We start from the raw sequence: 22,666 nt of genomic DNA on the forward strand, positions 1-22,666 counted from the left end.
CGTCTCTAGAGTTTACTCAGAATGTGCCAAAAACATCCAGTGAGCGGCAGTTCTGTGGTCAGAAACGCCTTGTTGATGAGAGAGGTCAACGGAGAATGGCCAGACTGGTTTGAGCTGACAGAAAGGCTACGGTAACTCAGATAACCACTCTGTACAATTGTAGTGAGCAGAATAGGATCTCAGAATGCACAACATGTCGAACCTTGAGGTGGATGGGATACAACAGCAGAAGACCACGTCAAGCACTGTATTAGGACCATAATGTTCCTAATAAAGTGCTCAGTGAGTGTATATACACTGTATATAGGTACTGTACTGTACTGTACTAACCTTCAAACTGTCCCTCTCTGGCTTTGGCAGCGAGTTCTGATGAAGAGATTGTCTCCTGGCAGAGAGCACAGTCTTCCAGTACTGCACTGCCCAGACATGGACCTGAGGTGCATATCAAACAGGACATTAAACCAATGATCTTTGACGTCAAGTCATAAAACATGCAGTTGAGTATCCGTATAATTCAGAAAAGTGCTTCACTGACTTTTCTTGGGCTTCTCATTGTCCCCTTGCTCTGATTTTGTAGCCATGACCTCAAACAGAGTCTTTAAGATGCTCCGCAGATCACTGGCATAATTGGTTTGCAACTGATCAGCCACACCTTCAGACATTTGAAATGAATCAGCCACAGTCAGTGAAATTCAGAGGTGGTTTTTATAGGTTTTACAGTGGATTTAGCACACACATCTGACAGTCATGTTTTAAACTTAATAATTAGTTCTTAATCAGAATGAACTATTTTGCCTTTGTGCTAACAGCTGATTTTGCCTTTGTTAAAGATGCTTATCTTCAAGAAGTGTACAGTAGAGTTATTTTAACTGGACAATTTACTCTTCATAAAGGGATAGTTACCCAAATATGAAAATTTGGACATTCATTTACAAACCCTGATGTAGTCTCTAACGAGTATAATTTTCTGTCTTCCGTGGAACAAAACTGGAAAAGCAGAATGTTAATGCTTCTCTTTTCCATACAACGAATGTAGACAAAAAGGACAAAACAGCATCATAAAAGTACCGTAAAAGTGGTACATACGATTCATGCGCAATTTGAATATCCTGCAAAATAATCCCTTTTGTGTTCCAAACAAGAAAAAGTCTTTGTCCTTTAAAACAAGGTTTTCAAACCATTGCCTGTCAAGCACTTCATATTTTGGATGTCTCCCTAATTTGATGCACCAAGTTAAGGTCACGGAGTACTCTACTAATCAGCAAATTAGTAAATTCAGGTCAAATAAAGGAGACATCCAAAACATGCAGTGCTGGTCAAGTGACTAGAATGCTCCATGATGACTTGAATTTTTACAATTTCCTGGACAACTCAGCACATATTTTAATATGAGTGTGACACTGTGAAAGCTTTTGTAAACTATTATTTCCACATGTCATCAGGTAACATACCTGATATGCAGACAAAAAGCCGGTGAATGAGGTCACTACTACTATGGAAACGTAAACGAATTTTATTGTGAGCAGCAAGATTGGCGGCCTGCAAAGCCACATGAATCTCCTGGTGATCCAGATCCTCAGACATATCCGAGCTGGTAAGGCTACTGACGGGGCTAAAAGGGAAGAGAATTAGATAGAAAAATTAACAATAATAATAATAATAATAATATTATATATATATATTTCTTGCTCAAACTTACAAAATGAACAACAGCAACAAAACATATTTTTGACCAAGTAATTAAGTAAAAAAAAAAAGAAAAAAAAAAGATATATATAAACTTTTTCAATATATTTTAAAGGTAACGTGTGCAATTTTATCCATGTTTAAAATTTGTATCCCTGCTTAATATGCAAAAACAACTATAAATAATCCATTAGTGGGCTGGTTTCCCCAAAAGTGTAAACACTGTGGCATTTGTTTAGGTATCCTGACCAGCCTGACGTCACCCATTGATGAAATTGGGGCAGAAATATCTCTTTGTCCAACCAAAGGAAGTCAGGGGAAGTGTTCGGGAAATTATTTTTGCAATTCTATGTGGTGTTGAATTAATTACATATTTCACCTTTAATGACTGATATTTATTATTATTGTGAATAGTATATAGTGGCAAGAAAAAGTATGTGAACTCTTTGGAATAAGCTGGTTTTCTGCATTATTGGTCATAAAAGGTGATCTCATCTTCATCAAAGTCACAAGTATAGAATATAGCTGCAAGCAGCAATTAAGGGGCCAAGCACATCAACCATTATTAGGCACAACAATGGCAAAAAATAAGTAAATAAAGCAATCTGGTCAAGCAAAATGGTTGAAATACCATGAATATTATCAATTGCAATGGGACATAAAAGCTTATTACTTTTGACCAATAGGTGGCGCTCTCACCAAATTGATATGATGTGGTCAAGGTGCGGTCATGATGACACATATAAAGTTTCATGTCAATACGCCAAAGCGTTGCCGAGATAGAGCCTGAAAAACATTCTGGCACCGTTTCATCAAATTCATTGTTGTGTTAAACGAAAACGGTTTAGTCTATCAACACAAAATCCATACATTTTTGTCGGCATGGTCTGAAGGTGGTCTGATTCGATTTTGGTTAAAATCTGACAAATGCTCTAGGAGTTAGAAAAAGTAGGTTTTTAAAGGATTTCAAAATGGTGGACAGGATGTTCAATCGATCATGGCATAATTGGTATCCACGTACTTGGCATAACCCACGGAATCTACCAAGACTGATCTCATGACAATTGCACAAAGTAATCAAATGTTATTAGCATTTTATGAAAATTTGGTATAACTTTTGACCAGAAGGTGGCGCTGTCCCAAAATTTTGAGTACTTTCAGGGCATTGTGCCAATGACACATAACGAGTTTTGTAATGATATGTCAATGTGTTTGAAAAATAAAGCATTTTACATCAAATTTCAAAATGAGCGACACCCAAAATGGCCGACATAGGAAAATTTGGTATCATTTGACTCGGCATCCCGCACAGAATCTAACAAGACCAGATTTATGATTTTAGGTGAAACCGTTCAGAAGTAATAAGCAAAAATATGCATTTTTCATATCTCGTGACCACTAGGTGACACTGTGGCGAAACTGGGCAGGTACCCTCAGGTCATGGTTGTCATAACACACACCAGATTGCGTTGCGGAGATATAGCCGCGGAGATTTGGCGTGCTCTACGTCGAATTTGTTGGCGTGTTATTCGAGATACGTTTGACTAATCAACAAAAATACTTTTTGTCAGCCTGGTCTGAAGATGATCTGATTACATTTTTGTGCAAATCGGACGAATGGTCTAGGAGGAGTTCTAAAAAGTAAATCTTTCGAAAAATGAAAAAATTTCAAGACGGAAAATAACGACATATGGTGCAATCGATTCGTAACGAGCCAAGGAATCAGAGGAAAAAATAAAGAATTTTAATTATACCACTTATGGTTCAAAAGTTATTAGCATAAACGTGTGAAAATTTGCGCAGTTGGTGGTGCTAGAGGGTTTATGTTAGAGACTCCAAAATTGCTCCAGTTAATGTTCAGACTGTCCTCTATCTGTGTGCCAAATATGCCAAATCACAACGTTCCCGCATACGGTTCTATGGGCTTCCATAGACTCAATGGCGGAAGAAGAAAAAGAAAAAAAAGAACACTAATGATTACAATTGGTGCCTACGCACTTTCAGTGCTTGGCCTCTAACAAACACAATGTGCTTAAGCTAACATCACACAAATAGTTGTAAGACAATAAATGTCTTTATTGAACACATCCCATTTAACATTCACAGTGCTATTGAAAAAGCAAGTGAATCCTTGGATTTAATAACTGGTCGATCCTCGTTTGGCAACAATAACCTCAACCACGCCTCTCCGGTAGCTGCGGATTAGACCTGCACAGCGTTCAGAAGAAATTCTGGACCATTCTTTCTTACAGAACTGCTTCAGCTCAGCCATTTTCTTCTACTGAGCTTCAGCTGGCTACAATCACCCTGACATGCCTGTTTAATGTTTTCTGTATAGTAGACTCATGAACAGAGATCTTAACCAGTTCCACTGATTCCTTCAAGCCTTTAGCAGTCACTTTAGGGTTGTTTTTTACCTCATTGAGCATTCTGCAGTGTGCACTTTGATTCATCTTGGCTGAACGGCCACTTCTAGAGAGAATAGCCACAGTACTTAATCGTCTCCATTTATAGACAATTTGTCTAACTGTGGACAGATGAATATCTAAGCTCTTCGGGATAATTTTGTAACCCTTTCCAGCTTAATGCAAAGCAACAATTCTTGATCGTAGGTCTTCTGAGATCTTTTTTTGTGAGGAATGGTCCATGTCAGCGGAAGCTTCTTGTGAATAGCAAACTCAAAATGTTTGAGTACTTTTCATAAGTCAAAGTAGGTCTAACCCACACCTCCAATCTCGTTACATTAATTAGATACCAGGTTTGCCAACTCCTGACTCTAATTAGCTTTTGTTAATGTCATTAGCCTAGGGGTTCACATACTTTTCCCAACCTACACTGTGAATGTTTGAATGATGTATTCAATACGTAGAAGAAAAAAAAAATGTATTTGTGTGTTATTAGTTAAACAGATTTTGCTTGTTCATTATTGTGACAAATTTATACATAAATGCTGGTAATTCCACATACTTTCACATACTTTTTCTTGCCACTGTATGTGTAGAAGTAATACCATGCCACACAATTTAGTTAATTCAGAAAGTGTGAAAGTGTGATATTTGCTGCACTCATAGATAAAATTTTGGGGATTGATTTTTACCCACCATTCAAATAAGAGGTAGAAAGTAAATAAAGAAATAAAAATAACCTGTAATAACAGTGCACACATAGTCTACCTTAACACTAGTGCCCGACCGATTTATCGGTCAGCCGATATTAGCCTTTCACCAATATATCGGTATCAGCGTATATGTTTACCGATATGCGAAAACTTTTTTTCAGAACATATAATGCAGAAAACAATGCTTGAATTGGTGTCATTGCGTAGTTTGACCAGCAGAGCGCGCTCCGACAACATTGTTTAAAGAGCTGAGATGACGGTGGCTCTGCAGACAGTGCGGAGTTCAGCGGTGTCTTCTCTGTAAGTTGCTTACTAGTTTGTGAAATACATACTGGAAAGTTAATAAACAATGATCCCATCATTTTCCCTTTTCAATATAACTATAACGTTATAATATAACGTTAACCCTGTCCCTGACAACCATGTCACAACCATGTTTAACACATGTGTTTGCTGTTAGCCAGCTATAGTTTGTCTGTGCAGTCAGTAATGTAATGCAGCAGATTGAAAGATAAATATCAGAGCATCTTTTTGCAGCTCAGCAGACAACGGTGTGGTGGTGGATTGTGTCTACTGAGTGTTGATTTCACGCTATGTTGTCACCTAGTTGGTGAGACACAATGCTGGAAATTTGGTTTGGTACCCCCTTCAACCAAACAATTTCAGTCGTTGCATTTATAAAATGTAATATTTAAAAGTCTGGTTTTCCACTGTTGAATGTTTCCCCTGAATTTGTATAGCAGAATACGGTATAACACCACTGCTGCTGTTTATCTTGACTCGGCAGGTGTAAATGCTTCTTGTTTTACAACCTGACCCTAATTGACAGGCAGTATTAATATAGTCAGCATTTGACTGATCCTAAACAGTAATACTGATGTTTATTTAGCTATTTATTGTATTTTTATTTATTCTTTATTTAAATGGTCAGCAACTGACTGATACTGAACATACAGTACTGATATTTATTAAGCTATTAATTGTATTTTTATTTATTCTTTATTTTTTCAGAGTTCATTTCTAGAATTTGTTGACAATGTGTAATAATAATAATGTCAAATATTCTTTGATAAAAATATTTAAGAAAGCAGCCTTCTGAGGACCTTTGCATAGTCATATCGGTGCAAAATCGGTGCACAATCCACATAGAAAAGGTCTGTTTTCATTCCAGTTCAAAAATGAGCTATATCGGCCACCATATCGGTAATTGGTGAATTTTCCCTCTCTAAAATCGGTATTGGTCTCAAAAATCCCATATCGTTTGGGCTCTACTTAACACATTAGCCTAAAGTGTTTACCTGGGTGTGTATGAACTTGACAAACTGCATGTAGTGACAGATACACCCTCAATGTCACTGCTGGGTACAGAACTGAGGGGGGACTCCTGAGAACTGCAGGGCACCATTCCACAAAACATGCGGGGGCAACAGATTGAAATGAAAAACAACAACTCAAAACTATGGCAATCTTGAAAATTAACTCAAACACACACACAAAAAAAAAAAAAAACAGCAACAAAAAGTAAAAAAGGAAATCAGAAAACCCAATTCAAATTGTCAGAAGAATAGTTCACCCAAAAATATAATTTCTGTCATTATTTACTCACTGTATTGTTGTTCCATGCCAGTATGCTGTTATTATTCTCCAAAAACACACAAAAAAGCACTATAAAAAGTAGCATTAAAGTAGTCCCTACACCTCATGCACTATACTGCAAGTTTTCTGAAGCCATACATAAGCCATAATAGCTTTGTGTGAGAAACAGAACAAAATTTGAGTCGTTATTCAGTGATAATCTTCCCCTTCCTGCACTTCTCAAATAAAATTTTGCGCCTATTACACAGGTTTGACATCATGATGTTTGGCTACGAGACACTGCAGCAGAGGTGAAAATTGTAAACAAATAATACCCTTTTTAGTCTTAATAGTATAGCTTCAAAAGACTTGGAATATAGCATTTTTATAGTGCTATTTTTGTAGCTTGACAGCTGGTAGTCACCATGAACTGCAGTTGTATGGAAAAAAAACACTATGCAAACATTGTTTGTCTTTCAAGAAAAAAATGAAAGTACACTTTTGGAACAACATGAGGGTGAGTAAATAATGTCAGAATTCTAAGTTTTTGGGTGAACTATTACTTTAGAATAATAACAAAAAAAGAGGAAATCTCACTCAAAGCAATACAAGCTTTAACAAAAAACAAACAAACCTAGAGCTCTTTTTATTTTCTTCTTTGGACTGTTTTCCAAAACCCTCCGATCTCCCTTTTGCTGTAGTGTTGGGTTGCGTCTGGCATCCCGTGTCCTGTTGGGTGCAACTAGGTCCTCTCTCCCCTTGTCCCAAGCCTCTATTATTCTGAGCCAGAAGAAATCCTGCCAGACATTTCTCACAGCTGGGATATTGGGTACAGTCCTGACTGCCACCATCCTCTCTTGCTGGGTTCTGCATGGGACAGTGTGGGGTGAGGTGGCCCTGGGAAGGAGGCAGGGTGAGCGGTAAATGTCCGTCCCCCTTCCCTGGGCTGCCAACAGCTACAGCTGATTGGATGACGGAGCTTGTGATGGTGAGCTTGTGTTTATCAAATCCCAGCGACATGCCCCGTCCAGCAGGCTCTAAGGTGACGCCGTCCTCATGGTTGTCGATGCATCCGCCAGCACAGCACACACAGGAGTTAAGTAGGCACTGAGTGGCAACTAAAGCCCCGCCTTCGCCGGGCTCCAAACCATCCGCTGATTGAGGTAAGACCACGGCCAAGTCGGACAAGCATGAAGAATGCGGGTTAAAAATCACTGTGGCGGATAGTTTCATTCCACCGCTGCGATTGGCGATCTCTTCCGCAGCCTCTACGCAGTCCTCCTCGTGCAACTTTTCCCAGCCGTTCACCAAGGGCAAATGATCAGAGTTCCCTTTGGAGTGACAGTCAAGATTGGTGGAGTCGCTTGACTGGCAGACTGTCAACCAACCGTTACAGGATGAATCACTCAAAGGGGCGGGTCTAGAGTTCTCAGGTGATCGGAGGCATACGGTAGGAAGGGGAAACTGTCCATGGCAAAGCTCGCTAGTTACACTTTCCCCTACAACTCCTCCAGCCTCGAAGTCCTCCATAAAGAACACTCTATCATCATCATGATAGGAGCCCGGTACACCCCTCCGAGGAGACGCATGGGTGCTAGAAGCCGCACTGGAATCCCCCAAACTGCTTCCTCCATATGGTTGAGGCCGGTGGGCTGGAGATTGATTCTGACTCGGAGGGGAAAGCAATATGGACATTACATCCCCTACTTGATGCACCATTATATTGAGCTGCTCTATCTCTTCTTCATCATACTGCATGGAGCAAGCCAAGTCTTCATCAGTGCCCTTCTCCTCTTCGCTTTCACAAGGGGTTTCCTGTAGCCTCTTTCCTCCTTCTTCCTCCTTCCATACAGCGTCTTCTTCCTGGGTTACGCAGGGTGTGAGGTCCACCACCTCCTCTTGTACTGCATCATCCTTCTCCAGGGTCTCTATCTGGCTCTCAGTGGAAGTGCTGGGACCTCCAGTAAACTCTCCTTCCTGAGAGATGCAGAGGCTACGCTCCAGCGTCATGAGCTCTTCTGCTGTTAGAGTCTGCAGAAGGTCCCTAAAATGAAGAACACAAATATGTGATTCACAAACCTGCTGTTTTGATTTTGTAATAGATTTTAATTTTTAATTCCCCAGGCTGTTATAAACCAGCAATTTATCCTCTTCAATTCTGGGGCATTTTTGGGCTGCCATCTGCAATTTTTCACACTCAAATTTAAAAACTCACCATTTACACATACTGTGGACTAATTGCCAAAAAGTATTTTGTTTTAGCCTTCACAGATGTGCTCGTCTATAGACTTTGTCTAATTTTCAGTTCATGCACCACCCCCATTGTTTCATCAAATATCTCGGCCTCTGAGTGGACTAGAAGCTCTAGGTGTCATTAGAAAGCTGAGATTTTCTCCTTTACAATGATGTATAACATTTTATCATCAACAGTCGATAAAATGTATTTCCGATGATTTGTTTAGCATGCTTTTCCTGCAGAACTGCATATTTTGTTCTGGACATCTAAAATATAACATTGGATTATTCTCACAAGCAAGATCACAGACAAGTAAAAAATGGCAAATTTTTTAAACAACTGCCTAAGGTAAAAGCAGATGTTTTTAGCTATTTGGTGCTTACAGCAGCAGTGATCGGCACATAAAAGAGACGTGTATTTGATGTCTTACAGAAATCATATTTCACTTTGTGGTTCTTTTGAAAATCTTTCAAACTGCGGTATTAGGGCAACAAAAGGTATATTCACATTCCTAAAAATGAGAGCTTTCATTTAATATATGTCTATTTATGTGCTATTTGAAAGACTTTTATATTCATATTAATATTTCTACCACATGACCTCTATTTGCAATGCAAATTTTTTCAGGCCTTATTTTGCTATTTTATATAACATAAATGCAGAAGTGATCTATGAAAATAGACGGTTATCTATGATAAGTTCAGATTCTAAGCTTTCAAACGATACCACATATGCCTGACTTACGTATTCGGAGACTTTTTTGTGACATAGCACCCCCCCCTTTGGACCTGCCGGCGTGTCCGCAGAGTTGAAGAAGTTACAAATTTACCGAAATCCGTTTTGCCTACCACCATGAAGATTGTAGGCAAGGTTTTGTTTTGGTTTTGTTTGGTTTCTGTGAAATTCAAATATTTTCCACATGAGGGAGCATTTTCAAAACTATTCCATATCAAAAAGTCAAGTTCTAGGTATAGACTGATATAGAAACTGGGGCCAATACTGATATATAACACAAGATAATTATATTCATGCTATGGATGATGGCTTGAATATGTTTAGTTTACTAATAAATGAAGAGTAAATGGTTTGAATAAGATAAAACAAACAAAACAAAACACAAACAATTCCATTTTATGTTATAAAGTCTCACTATAAAAAAAAAGGAAATACACTTCTGAGCATTGAAAAATCTCCTGCTAAACTTGCATCAGATAATCATTAAACTGGAAGTGTTGTTCAGAGGTTTACATAAATGGCTATTGTGAACACAAACAATACCTTATTTTTCTCAGCAAAGTGCGAAAAGGCCGGAAGAGTTCAGACATGTCCTCTGGTTTGTGGTCCAGGTTAAGAGGCCCTTCAGAGTAGATAACAAGGCCACTAATAAGAGAACACATTACAAAGGTTACCATTACCAGTTGAGCATGACGTATACAGTGCTGGGACAATAAATGTGTTTAGAAAATGAATACTTTAGGAGAGATTTAGATGTGGATGACATGAAGAGAACAGATCATTAGAGTGACATATTAATTACCAGACAATGGCAAGTCTAGGGATTGTAAACATGAGTGCTGGCTCGTAGTCGTCAATCATGTCTTGTGTAAGATACTCAAACTTCAGGGCCCTTGAGACAAGAATAATGTACAACATCTGCTTATTAACGCTGTGCTTTTCAATATCAATTGATGTTTCTTTATCCTCTCCATTTAACCTCGTTTAGCAGTGTATGAATATATAGGCTATACTTTCTTGGTCTATAAATAGAACGTCCATATTGATCTGACACTGAATATTCACCTCTCAACTGTCTCACAGAAGAGCACGATCACATCTTGCTGGATGTAATACTCTTTAGGAGACTTTACAGGCACCATAGCTGACACGTAACTACAGGAAATGGGCAGAACCATGATATGATTACATTATTGTAACAACAAAAGCTTGAGTAATCAACACATTTTTAATCATACTTTTATATGCAAGGATAATAAATGAGTACAAAAGAGACATAATTTAACAAATTATGAACAGATTAAATGCACTCATGCTCTGCACCTTTTGACTGATGAATTTCCATGACTTTTCCAGTTGTATGTGATTAGTGGAAATGGATTTTTAGAAATAATTTTATAGACAGAATTTGATATATCTAGGTAATTTGTAGCATAATGTTGATTACCACCAAATCTAATTTAGACTTGTTCATGCTTTTCTTTTTTTTCTTTTCTCCCTTTTTCTCCCCAATTTGGAATGCCCAATTCCCAATGCGCTCTAAGTCCTCGTGGTGGCGTAGTGACTCGCCTAAATCTGGGTGGCAGAGGACGAATCTCAGTTGCCTCCGCATTTGAGATCGTCAATCCGCGCATCTTATCACGTGGCTTGTTGAGCGCGTTACCACGGTTAACGTTAGTGCGTGTGGAGGCTTCATGCTATTCTCCACGGCATCCACACACAACTCACCACGTGCCCCACCGAGAGCGAGAACCACATTATAGTGACCACGAGGGGGTTACCCCATGTGACTCTACCCTTCCTAGCAACCGGGCCAATTTGGTTGCTTAGGAGACCTGGCTGGAGTCACTCAGCACACCCTGGATTCAAACTCGCGACTCCAGGGGTGGTAGTCAGCGTCTTTACTCGCTGAGCTACCCAGGCCTCCTGTCCATACTTTTCTTTAAAAAAAAAAAAAAAAAAAAGCAAAAATCAAGATTTCATTGAGGCACTTACAATGCAAGCGAATGGGGGCTAATTTTTTGAGGGTTTCAAAGCAGAAATCTAAAACTTATAATTTTATAAAAGCGCTAACATGAATTCTTCTGTATTATTTGAGCTGTGAAGTTATTTAAATAGTCATTTTTATGGTCATTTTAGGGTTTATGGTGTTATGTTGTCATGGCAACAAAGTTGTAAAAATGGATACAACTACACAGAAAAGGTTAGTAAGCGATTTTACCACACTAAAATCCTGTTAACACTCATATTGTTTACGTCTTGTAGCTATACTTTTGAAACGGTGAATATTTTAACGTTTACAGATAATCCACACTTTTGCTTTTTTTGAAGAAAAGGAGAGACAAGCCAAAATTAATTTTGTGGTAATCAACATTATGCCACAAATTATGTTGATTTAGCTTACCTTCTATTGAAACTGGAATATTCCTTTAAGATTTTATTCATTTACATGTTTCCAGGCCTGGAAATCAAAATTTTTAAATGCCCTGATATTGCCAGGTTTTTCATGACCTTGGTAACCCTGCAGATAAGTGGATGTCAAAATCAAAAAAAGATTTGCATGGGTGCCACATTTCAAGGTACCTGAGCTCAAAATCCGCAAAAAGGCTGTCGAACTGTCGCAGTGCTTCCCTCATGCGGTCGGTGTAGTTGTTGAGATCTCGCAGCGCTTGGTCTCGGGTGATGTTGCGCACTTCCTCTAGGCTGCGGGTGAGGTCTTTGGCCAGTGGCCGCATGGCCATGCTCTCGATTTCACGATTCATGATGATGGATCCTGCTGCCAGACACTGTGAAGAGAACAGATAACAATGATACTATTATTGCTTCTAACAGGTTACACCCTGATTCATGCCCATAAATGTGGCTCCTTAGCCAAACAGCTTTGATACTCTTTTGGTATAATACTGTAATGGAATATTATTTAGCAGTGTAATCCTGGGTCCGAAATTAACCAGGGCTCAGGGGGAAAATGCAGCTAAAGAAGTTTAAAAGTGCCCCAATATTTAAAATGTGAGGGTAAAAATGCCCCAGTCGTGGATACCTGTTTATCTATTCTAATCTATTCTATTCTATTCTATGGTTTATTGCCTCTGCAGTCACAGTAGCCTATAGCTGTCAGATATCTGTATTTGCTCTCCCAGAGGTGAGTGTTGTTGAATGTGTAGCTACTAAGGAGTTTGAGAAAAAATAAAAATAAAATCAACCCTGAACATAAAGAACACTCCCAACAACTCTGTATGTCACAAAGTGAAAATTGTTTAAAATGTATTCTAGCAGAGCGTTTGTGTTATATCTAATGAATTAATTACAGCTACTTTTGTATTTGATGTTGATCTTATTAACAGCCATAATTTGTTCAGTTTGAGAATGTGTGTAAATTAATTCATTAAATTGAAGACATGTTCTTTGTTTTTATATACTGTAGTTAGAAGAATGTCCTCATTGAGGTAAAAAAATGCCCCTGAAAATCAATTCCATGGGGTAAATACTGCCCTTTAATAAAAAGTTAATTTCTGACCCTCGTGTACTGCATAAGAAGCAGATTATCAAATCCTTTATCAACATGTTCATTAGAAAGATCTCTAGGGAAGACTGTTCTAGAGTAAAGTAGTTAGCGTGCACAACCTCTGCTCCAAACCACAGCTGCCCGGCCAGGTTGTCATGGCGGATCTCTTCTGGGAACTTCACGCAGAAGTCTCTGTTGGCTCGGTCTTCAGGTATGCACTCATCCATAATCTGATTTATAATGTTCAACACATTGTCCTGTACAAATAATTAGCAGAGACAAGATGCAGTGTTAGAATAATTGTTGTTTAGGTAGAGCAGGAATAGCTTTTTTGCACTGCAAAAAGGATTATAAATTGGTTTTAACCATTTATCATGTAAAGGTGAAGTATCATTTCTGGGCCATTAGAATCACCGAATGGAATTGCTCTTTAACATAACACAAAATAATAGGAACACTGATAGAAATACTGATCCCTTTCCTTCCAATCTGTTAGTAAAAGGTGGAGTAGGTACCGCTGCCTTCATAGGATATTGGAATTATCCTACTTCCCACTTTAGAAGTCGTAATTACGAGTATATCACATTCAATTGCTTTGATGGTGGAAAGAAAAGGAAACATGGAGGATGTCAGGTTCACTCTTGCACATTTCATGGAGAACTAGTTGCACTAGTTAGTGAACTAGTTAGGGAATTAGTTTGACACCGTAATATAGAGGTCAACCAATAGTGGATTTTGCCGATACCGATAACTAAGGTGGAAAAGGCTGAAAACAGATTAATCGGCCGATAGATTTTAAAATCGATTCATAGAATGTTACAACATTTTCTTAGTCAACAAAGACATAGATAGGAGGTCAGAATGAATAATGAATATAAAATGAATAAAATCCCAGATAAAGTTTATTTTGTGCATAACATGGGACGCTAAACAAGCCTGAAACACACCGGGAACTCTTATTTTGAAATGACGGAGACTTGGCTCCATTGCAATGTTCTATTTTTAACATTTACCAAATTAAGCTTTTTATTGCCTATATATTATTATTATTATTATTATTATACACAATATATGAAGTTGGAGACACAATGTATGAGCCAATAAGGGTCGTTTCCATATAGTCCAATTTTTCTTTGCATTCCCTCGCTTCAATTTAAAAAAACTTAATTATCAAAGGAACACAGAGGAATATAAAAAAAACTATCAGCAACTATCGGCATTGAATTGTACCGATAACCGATACTTCCAGAAAACAACTATCGGCACAGATTAATCAGTAAAACCGATATATATTGGTCTACCTCAACCATAACACATGTTAGTCAGTTTGCTAACGATAAAGGACTTTTGGTCAAATACATGATATTTTCTCTGTATGATAAATGTACAATACGCATAAAATGGTAACAAATTAATGTAAATGTTTGTCCCTGTAACGGCAAGCAAAAACAAGGTAATTGCACTTAGAAAAATGAATAAAACTGAACATTCACTAAAGAAATCGTACTCTGCTCCGCCATGTTAAAAGTTTACATGTCCCCCAAACTTGGAAACTTGGACACCCAAATGATCTCAGAGTTACCCAGTCGTAATTATGACTTCAAAGGGCATTCATGTGCAACTTCCAAGTGAGAAAGTCATATTGTAATTCCGAAAGCAAGTGAAGGAAGCATAATTTTCTGTAGCAACATCAAATGGAATTGCAATATATATATACAGGTGCATCTCAATAAATTAGAATGTCATGGAAAAGTTCATTTATTTCAGTAATTCAACTCAAATTGTGAAACTCGTGTATTAAATAAATTCAATGCACACAGACTGAAGTAGTTTAAGTCTTTGGTTCTTTTAATTGTGATGATTTTGGCTCACATTTAACAAAAACCCACCAATTCACTATCTCAAAAAATTAGAATACATCATAAGACCAATAAAAAAAACATTTTTAGTGAATTGTTGGCCTTCTGGAAAGTATGTTCATTTACTGTATATGTACTCAATACTTGGTAGGGGCTCCTTTTGCTTTAATTACTGCCTCAATTCGGCGTGGCATGGAGGTGATCAGTTTGTGGCACTGCTGAGGTGGTATGGAAGCCCAGGTTTCTTTGACAGTGGCCTTCAGCTCATCTGCATTTTTTGTCTCTTGTTTCTCATTTTCCTCTTGACAATACCCCATAGATTCTCTATGGGGTTCAGGTCTGGTGAGTTTGCTGGCCAGTCAAACACACCAACACATGGTCATTTAACCAACTTTTGGTGCTTTTGGCAGTGTGGGCAGGTGCCAAATCCTGCTGGAAAATGAAATCAGCATCTTTAAAAAGCTGGTCAGCAGACGGAAGCATGAAGTGCTCCAAAATGTCTTGGTAAACGGGTGCAGTGACTTTGGTTTTCAAAAAACACAATGGACCAACACCAGCAGATGACATTGCACCCCAAATCATCACAGACTGTGGAAACTTAACACTGGACTTCAAGCAACTTGGGCTATGAGCTTCTCCACCCTTCCTCCAGACTCTAGGACCTTGGATTCCAAATGAAATACAAAACTTGCTCTCATCTGAAAAGAGGACTTTGGACCACTGGGCAACAGTCCAGTTCTTCTTCTCCTTAGCCCAGGTAAGACGCCTCTGACGTTGTCTGTGGTTCAGGAGTGGCTTAACAAGAGGAATACGACAACTGTAGCCAAATTCCTTGACACGTCTGTGTGTGGTGGCTCTTGATGCCTTGACCCCAGCCTCAGTCCATTCCTTGTGAAGTTCACCCAAATTCTTGAATCGATTTTGCTTGACAATCCTCATAAGGCTGCGGTTCTCTCGGTTGGTTGTGCATCTTTTTCTTCCACACTTTTTCCTTCCACTCAACTTTCTGTTAACATACTTGGATACAGCACTCTGTGAACAGGCAGCTTCTTTGGCAATGAATGTTTGTGGCTTACCCTCCTTATGAAGGGTGTCAATGATTGTCTTCTGGACAACTGTCAGATCAGCAGTCTTCCCCATGATTGTGTAGCCTAGTGAACCAAACTGAGAGACCATTTTGAAGGCTCAGGAAACCTTTGCAGGTGTTTTGAGTTGATTAGCTGATTGGCATGTCACCATATTCTAATTTTTTGAGATAGTGAATTGGTGGGTTTTTGTTAAATGTGAGCCAAAATCATCACAATTAAAAGAACCAAAGACTTAAACTACTTCAGTCTGTGTGCATTGAATTTATTTAATACACGAGTTTCACAATTTGAGTTGAATTACTGAAATAAATGAACTTTTCCACGACATTCTAATTTATTGAGATGCACCTGTATATAAAATTTTTTCAAACAGATTTCCCGAACACTGGTCAACCAATGCCATGATATGGGTTCAGGACTATCTGTTCCTGGCCCATATAACGTCACTGGATGATCCAATGTTTCTGATCGCAGGTGAGTTTTTCAAATGGAAGTGATCCAATGTTTCTATTTCGGGCTGGTCGGGATGCTCAAACAAACAGAGAAATGTTTTGATAGTGCCACAGTGTTTACACGTTTTGGGGACATCAATCTACCAATGGCTTACACATAGTTGTCTCTGCATAACCTGGGATACAAGAAAGTAGGCTACTATTTTAACATTGAAAAAATACATTGCGCACTTCATCATTAAATAAATAAACGTCAACACAAATATGATGTGATTGAAGAGTGATAAAAACCATATCAAAATAGCTAAATGAGACCAAAAATCATGCACTAGTGAAGCTCTGAGCTGTAAGATCAGTAGTGATAGAAAGTGAATGACCTGGCAGGAGCGGAACTGGTTGACCAGCAAGGTGCACCTCTGAGGGTCTTTCCTGCCATCCAGACTGTCCAGCTCAGTGGCCACCTGGTTCAGTTCCTCATCTGAATAGTAGAACTGGGCCAGCAGCTGAGGATCTGACCTCTGTATAGAGGAACAAAATAAAAGCACACATGTAAACAGATGGTCTAAATACTCTAATAAAGAATCAAATGATCAAACATTCTAGCGATGAAGTTAGCAAGTATGATGTGTGGCTCTCTGTGGGAAAACATTCTACTTTAAAAGACATATCTTACAACAAAAACCAATAACACACATCAGTAGAACATGCAAGCTACTGTATGACTACATTTGCCAATTTCAGAACAGTCCTGTTTACTCTTATTATACTATGGCAAATATCTCTAAAAAACTAAATTTTTAGTAAAAGTGCAAAATTTGCCACCAAAATGCCAGGGTGCTGTGGGGTTTTTCCAGGGTGTTGCTATATGGTTGCTTAGGTGTTCCGAGTGTTTACCTACTGGTGGTAACTTTCAGGCACAAGTCAAAGGAGCCTATCCCCAAGTGTCTATGATTCTTGTCCCTAAATATGGATCGGCTCCCTCCTTCAATGCGAGTTTATGGGATTTTTTCACCCATTTTATTGTCAGCACATCTTATTCATGTCTGTAGCCCAAGCGATGTGGGATGAGTTACGTTCAAAAGGTTAATACTAGGGCTGTCAATAGATTAAAATTTGTTATCAAATTAATGACATGGTATGCTGATTAATTAATCGAATTTATCGCAATTAATCGCATATAATAAATATTTGCTGAGAAATCCCTTCAAATAACAATAATTCAATATATAATGATTAAATAATTATAAATAGTTGTATTTAAATAATTGCAAATAATTATATATATATATATATATATATATATATATATATATATATATATATATATATATACATATATATATATATAATTAAATAATATTCAGATAAGTAAAATGCAATACATTATTGTGCCAGAGGACTTTTGATAAGATGATACAGTTCACAGCAATCCATTTTGCAATTGAATTCGTCAATCAGTCCGAGCTTGTCTAAGGACCCGTCAACGTTCACCTGCGTCAGACGGATGCTTTCAGAGTGTCTCACTTTGGTTGCGTCGCGTCATAAACATACCATTTTTAGGTCACTGTGTCAAGTTAAATGTAGTTTAATACTTAGGGATCTCAAGACGTGTTTTTCTAAGTTCGGATTTGTGCTCCACTAAGCTGTGTTTTAAATGCAAAAACGCGAGTGTGGTTTGTTCTCTGTATAAGCTGCACATTGCCTATACAGCTGAAGTTTCACGTTCTGCCCCCTGGAGAAAACAGGTGGTACTTCAAGTTTGAATTGCTCTGGAGTCTTCCTTATTACAGTCCAGGGACATGATTAATTGTTTACATTTTTTAACACTTTATTTTTTATATATAATTAATCACAATGAATTAACATGTTAAATCGACAGCCCTAGTTAATACTTAAGCTCCGTTCACACCGTCAGCGACATTGTCGCTGGATGTTGTTAGTCTCTGTACTCCGTGTCTGCACTCGATACCAGTATGTCAAAGGAGACGGATGACGTGAGCTCCACTGTCTTCTCTCCCATCAGTAGTTGCTACCAAATTTACATAAAGTTCAACTTTTCTCAACTTTGTCGAGTCGCTCGCTAGGCCCACATCTTGTTGGCAATGGTCTCCGTAAGTCACTCTGCTCTCATTAAAAAACGAATAACATCCTGTCGCTTTGTCACTGTGCGTCACTGGCGGTGTGAATAGGGTTTTAGGGGTTTGGTGAAATGCCTAACCTTAAAAGGATAGTTGATCCAAAAATGAAAATTCTGTCATCATTTACTCACCCTCATGTTATTCCAAACCTGTAAGATTTTTTTTCTTCCATGTAACACAATAGGATATTTCAGGCTGAATGACTGGACACCATTCACTTTCATTGTATGAGAAAAAGCAGTGTCAACATTCTTCAAAATTTCTCTGTGTTCCATTGAGAGTAAGTCATACGGGTTTGGACTGACATGAGGGTGCCAGTCCAATATATAATTTAATTTTCAACTTTGCAACTAACAATTTGAGTAGTAATTAGAGGTTGACCTATATATCGGTTTTACTGATTAATTGGCGCTGATAGCTGAGTTTTTTAACTATCAGCTATCAGAAAAAAAATCAAAGCTGACAGTTTCCAATGTTTTTTTTTTTGTTTGTTTGTTAAATTCCTCCATGGCCGGTGCTGGAGGGTTCTAGTTGAAACTTCTTGGTTCTACATTATAATAGCGCCCTCTAGAGGTTAAATAAAAAACAATTACTGAGTTTGTTATGTCACGTGACTAGGCTATGAAGAGAGACAGACACTTCAAAAGCAGATTTAAAACAATGAATGAGAAAATCCAAGGTATGTAAATAGTAGATGTAGACCGATAAATGTTTTACCGATTAATTAGTACTGATAGTTGATTTTTGGAACTATCAGTTATCTGCAAAAAATCCATGCTGATAGTTTAATTTTTCTTTTCCGTGTTCCTCTGTGGCCAGCACTGGTGGTTCTAGAGTATAACATCACTCTTTAGAGTTGAAATAAAAATCCATTGACAATATTCATTCATATTTTTATACCCTTTATTTGGTGAATATATAGGCTATAAAATGCTTAATTTGGTAAATACTTAAATATAGAGCATTATAACGGAGTCAAGTCTCCGTCCTTCCAAAATAAGAGTCCAATGTGTTTTGGGTTTGTTTATATTTAAAAGTCCCACATTACGCACAAAATCTTCATTGAAAAATGAGCTGCATCTGGGACTTCATTCATTTCGGACTCTTGTAACCTCTGTGTCCGTGCACATCATAATATGGAAAGACTAAGAAACCACCTTAGTTTTTGGTATTGGAAAAATCCACTATCGGTTGAGCTCTAGTAAATAGTACACTTTATTATTACAGATAGTTACAGTGTAATAAATAATTTAATACAACCAAAATTTAACAGAAGTTGATAATTCATTTATTTATAACTAAATGCTGCATTAGAGTACTGTATTGGTGAAAAGATGGAAAGGATGCTAACATTAGCTGTTCGAATGGTTATTACAATGTTGCTAAGCGAAGATTGGAAACTGTTTACCTTTCGTCTTAATTCCCCGTTTTGAATAGAAATATTTTTTTACTAATAGTTTGTATTTTCGGGTGGTTGAGGGGCATCTAATTTGTTACAGTCAGGTTATAAACATGAGCGCTCCGAAGAGGTTTTGTTGCCAAGTAGATAAACTGGTTAATAATCAGTAGTAAATCATAATTTCATGTTAATACCAACTTTATGTGAAAACGCTGCCTGAGCTTTTGCTCGGCCGATTGTTCGCTTCAGAAGACCAAGCGTGAGCACAGTACATGTACATATGTTTGAATGCATGTGCACAGTTTTAAAGTTTGTTTTTTTTGTTTTACAGTTTTTTTGACTATAAAGTTTTCCAAACTTTTCTCCATTCTGACAAAACAAGCTTCTGTCCGAGCTTTCTGCGTTATGACGTAGTTATGTACAAAAGAAACGTAAAGCACAGAAAAATATAGAATTCTGAAAAATATACATAAAAAATATACAATGTGTTCATGTGAGGGCACACACATATACATATATATATATATTTACAAAGCCATTATGAAATTATATTTAAAAAGACCAGTAGTGATGAAGCACACAGTCGCTATTTGGCTTTTTAAGGCAGTGTTTTATGTAACTGCTGACCAAACAAACACCTTTGACCTGTAATATTTTAATTAATATTTTAATTAATATTAGATGGCAAATGCTTTAAAGGAACCAGTGTGGGAGTAACTTATTGAAGTATCACCAGGAAAAGCTCAATGTCATGTCGTTTACAAAATAATCAGCATGGGGGCATTTTTTTTTTTTTTTATAATAAAGTTCAGCACCATTTTACATTGAGTGGAAAGTTTTCATTCATACAATGGATTTTGAAAACTATCATCCAATTAATCGGCTATTGGCCCGTTTTCCCACCTTAGTTATCGGTATCGACAAAACCCACTATCAGTCGACCTCTAGAACTAATAATAGTGATGCTAGCCTTAGCATGTACCGCTAACAAACAAAACATGTACCTTAACCTAACAAATATTCAACCTTTTCATCAAGTTGTGATCAACAGTGCTATAGCATTGGAGTGTTTCCAGATTGGGAAGTCATTGTATCCTGGACTGTGACTATTTGTAATCTGCACATGAATTTTCCTGGGAAGTGGCACATGCCTGGCACATGGACCAGAGCTGAGTCTAAGCTGATTTGAGAATGCAGGTCAGCCTTCAAGCTCTATGATGCCCATGTATTCAAACCAAACCACCAGAGACTCATAATCAGAGAACAATTTAGCAGATGTGGAGTTAAACATTTGTGTGGTGCACACAGTACTGAAAGCTGTAGAAGATCTACACTAATCATATAAAAGCTGAATGAACATGAGGAATCAATATTGTTTTGCTGTGGAAAGCGAATCTGTGATCAACAAAATGTTTATGGTTACAGTTAAGATGTAAAATTAGGACAACACTGATAAAAATACAAATAAAAAAAAGAAACACCTGCGTCAAGTGTTGCACTGACAAATAACTTTCCTAAGCTTGGTCTAAATGTCCTGTAGATTTCAACAAACCTTAATCTTTTCTATTTGTATGGCAAAGTGTTTCTGTAAGCTTTCCATCTGTTTAATTTTACTGAGTGTTTGATGCCATACGTCAGTCTTCTTGACGACAACATCGAGTGTTGTATGTAAAGAATGTATCTGAGTGAGTCACAGTCAATGAGGCAGAACTGCACCCATGGGCCACAGCTTCTTTGGAAACAATGAGTGTTTGCACATCTCATGGGGAACCCTAGGTTTAATCCAACAAAATGCTTTCCTGCTGCAACGTCCTGTTATAACGTTATTCAGATTTGATCATTTTCTTATCCCAGATCATTATTTAAATCTCTGATATCACCTATTTACTTATTAGCAAGACCTTATTCTTTTAGAGATATTTATTTTTATGCATTTCAAATTGGTTTCAAAGCTGTTGTAAGATATAGAGCATTCAGAAAGTATTCAGACATTTTTTCACATTTTGTTATGTTGCAGCCTTATGCTAAAATGTTTTCAATTATTTATTTTTTTCACATCAATCTACACTTCATACCCCATAATTATTAAAAAGAAAAAACTGGAGGCCTGGGTAGCTCAGCCAGTAAAGACACTGACTATGACCCCTGGAGTTCGCGAGTTCGAATCCCAGGGCGTAATGAGTGACTCCAGCCAGGTCTCCTAAGCAACCAAATTGGCCTGGTTGCTGGGGGGGTTGAGTCACATGGGGTAACCTCCTCGTGGTCGCTATAATGTGTGGTTCTCGCTCTCGGTGGGGCGTGTAGTGAGCTGTGAGTGGATGGCGCGGAGAATAGCGTGAAGCCTCCACACTTGTCTCCGCGGTAACACGCTCAACAAGCCATGTGATAAGATGCGTGGATTGAAGGTCTCAGACACAGAGGCAACCCTCTGGGGGACGACAGCCACTCCTCCCCTGGCGGATGGCAGCGAGTCCTCTGACCCCTGGTGGACGGAACGGCTCCTCCCCTTCCTGGCGTACGGCAGCGGTTCCTCCGACTCCCGGCAGCTGGCAGTGACTCCTCCATCCCCTGGTGGATGGCAGCAGCGAGGACTCCACAACAGCGCATCCCTCCTCCTTCCTGGGTTTCGGCACCAAAGTAAAAGGTAAGGATGGGCAAGGAGGTGGCGGGAACCAGCTGAACAGCAACGTAAACTTTAATGACAGAACATAACTCAAACATAACATAAAAGTGCTTTGCAGCAAACAAAACAAAGACACAAACACACAACACGTGCGTCTCTCTCTCACTGGTGTCCCCGGCTCCTCTTTATCCTTCTCCCGGCTGATTAAGCTGGTTCAGCGCCAGGCGTGCACCCTCACAGCCCGGCCATGCC

General features: G+C 38.4%; 1 protein-coding gene across 2 annotated transcripts in view; it reads right to left on the bottom strand.

The window, feature by feature from the left end:
• Positions 1–22,666, bottom strand: part of LOC127454858 (lateral signaling target protein 2 homolog) — a 34,119-nt gene that overhangs the window by 8,933 nt on the left and 2,520 nt on the right. Inside the window, exons 2-12 of one of the 2 annotated variants that reach the window (XM_051722336.1) lie at positions 16,632–16,772; positions 12,975–13,112; positions 11,934–12,136; positions 10,416–10,505; positions 10,153–10,242; positions 9,894–9,995; positions 7,014–8,423; positions 6,103–6,195; positions 1,452–1,612; positions 536–652; positions 331–432 (exon numbers count right to left, since the gene is read on the bottom strand). In XM_051722336.1, the coding sequence (XP_051578296.1) occupies positions 331–432; positions 536–652; positions 1,452–1,612; positions 6,103–6,195; positions 7,014–8,423; positions 9,894–9,995; positions 10,153–10,242; positions 10,416–10,505; positions 11,934–12,136; positions 12,975–13,112; positions 16,632–16,772 (2,647 nt within the window). The remainder of the gene's footprint in view (positions 1–330; positions 433–535; positions 653–1,451; positions 1,613–6,102; positions 6,196–7,013; positions 8,424–9,893; positions 9,996–10,152; positions 10,243–10,415; positions 10,506–11,933; positions 12,137–12,974; positions 13,113–16,631; positions 16,773–22,666) is intronic. The other variant, XM_051722338.1, reaches the window with a different exon arrangement.

The sequence above is a fragment of the Myxocyprinus asiaticus genome, chromosome 17, assembly GCF_019703515.2.
Source record: "Myxocyprinus asiaticus isolate MX2 ecotype Aquarium Trade chromosome 17, UBuf_Myxa_2, whole genome shotgun sequence".
Lineage (NCBI taxonomy): Eukaryota > Metazoa > Chordata > Actinopteri > Cypriniformes > Catostomidae > Myxocyprinus > Myxocyprinus asiaticus.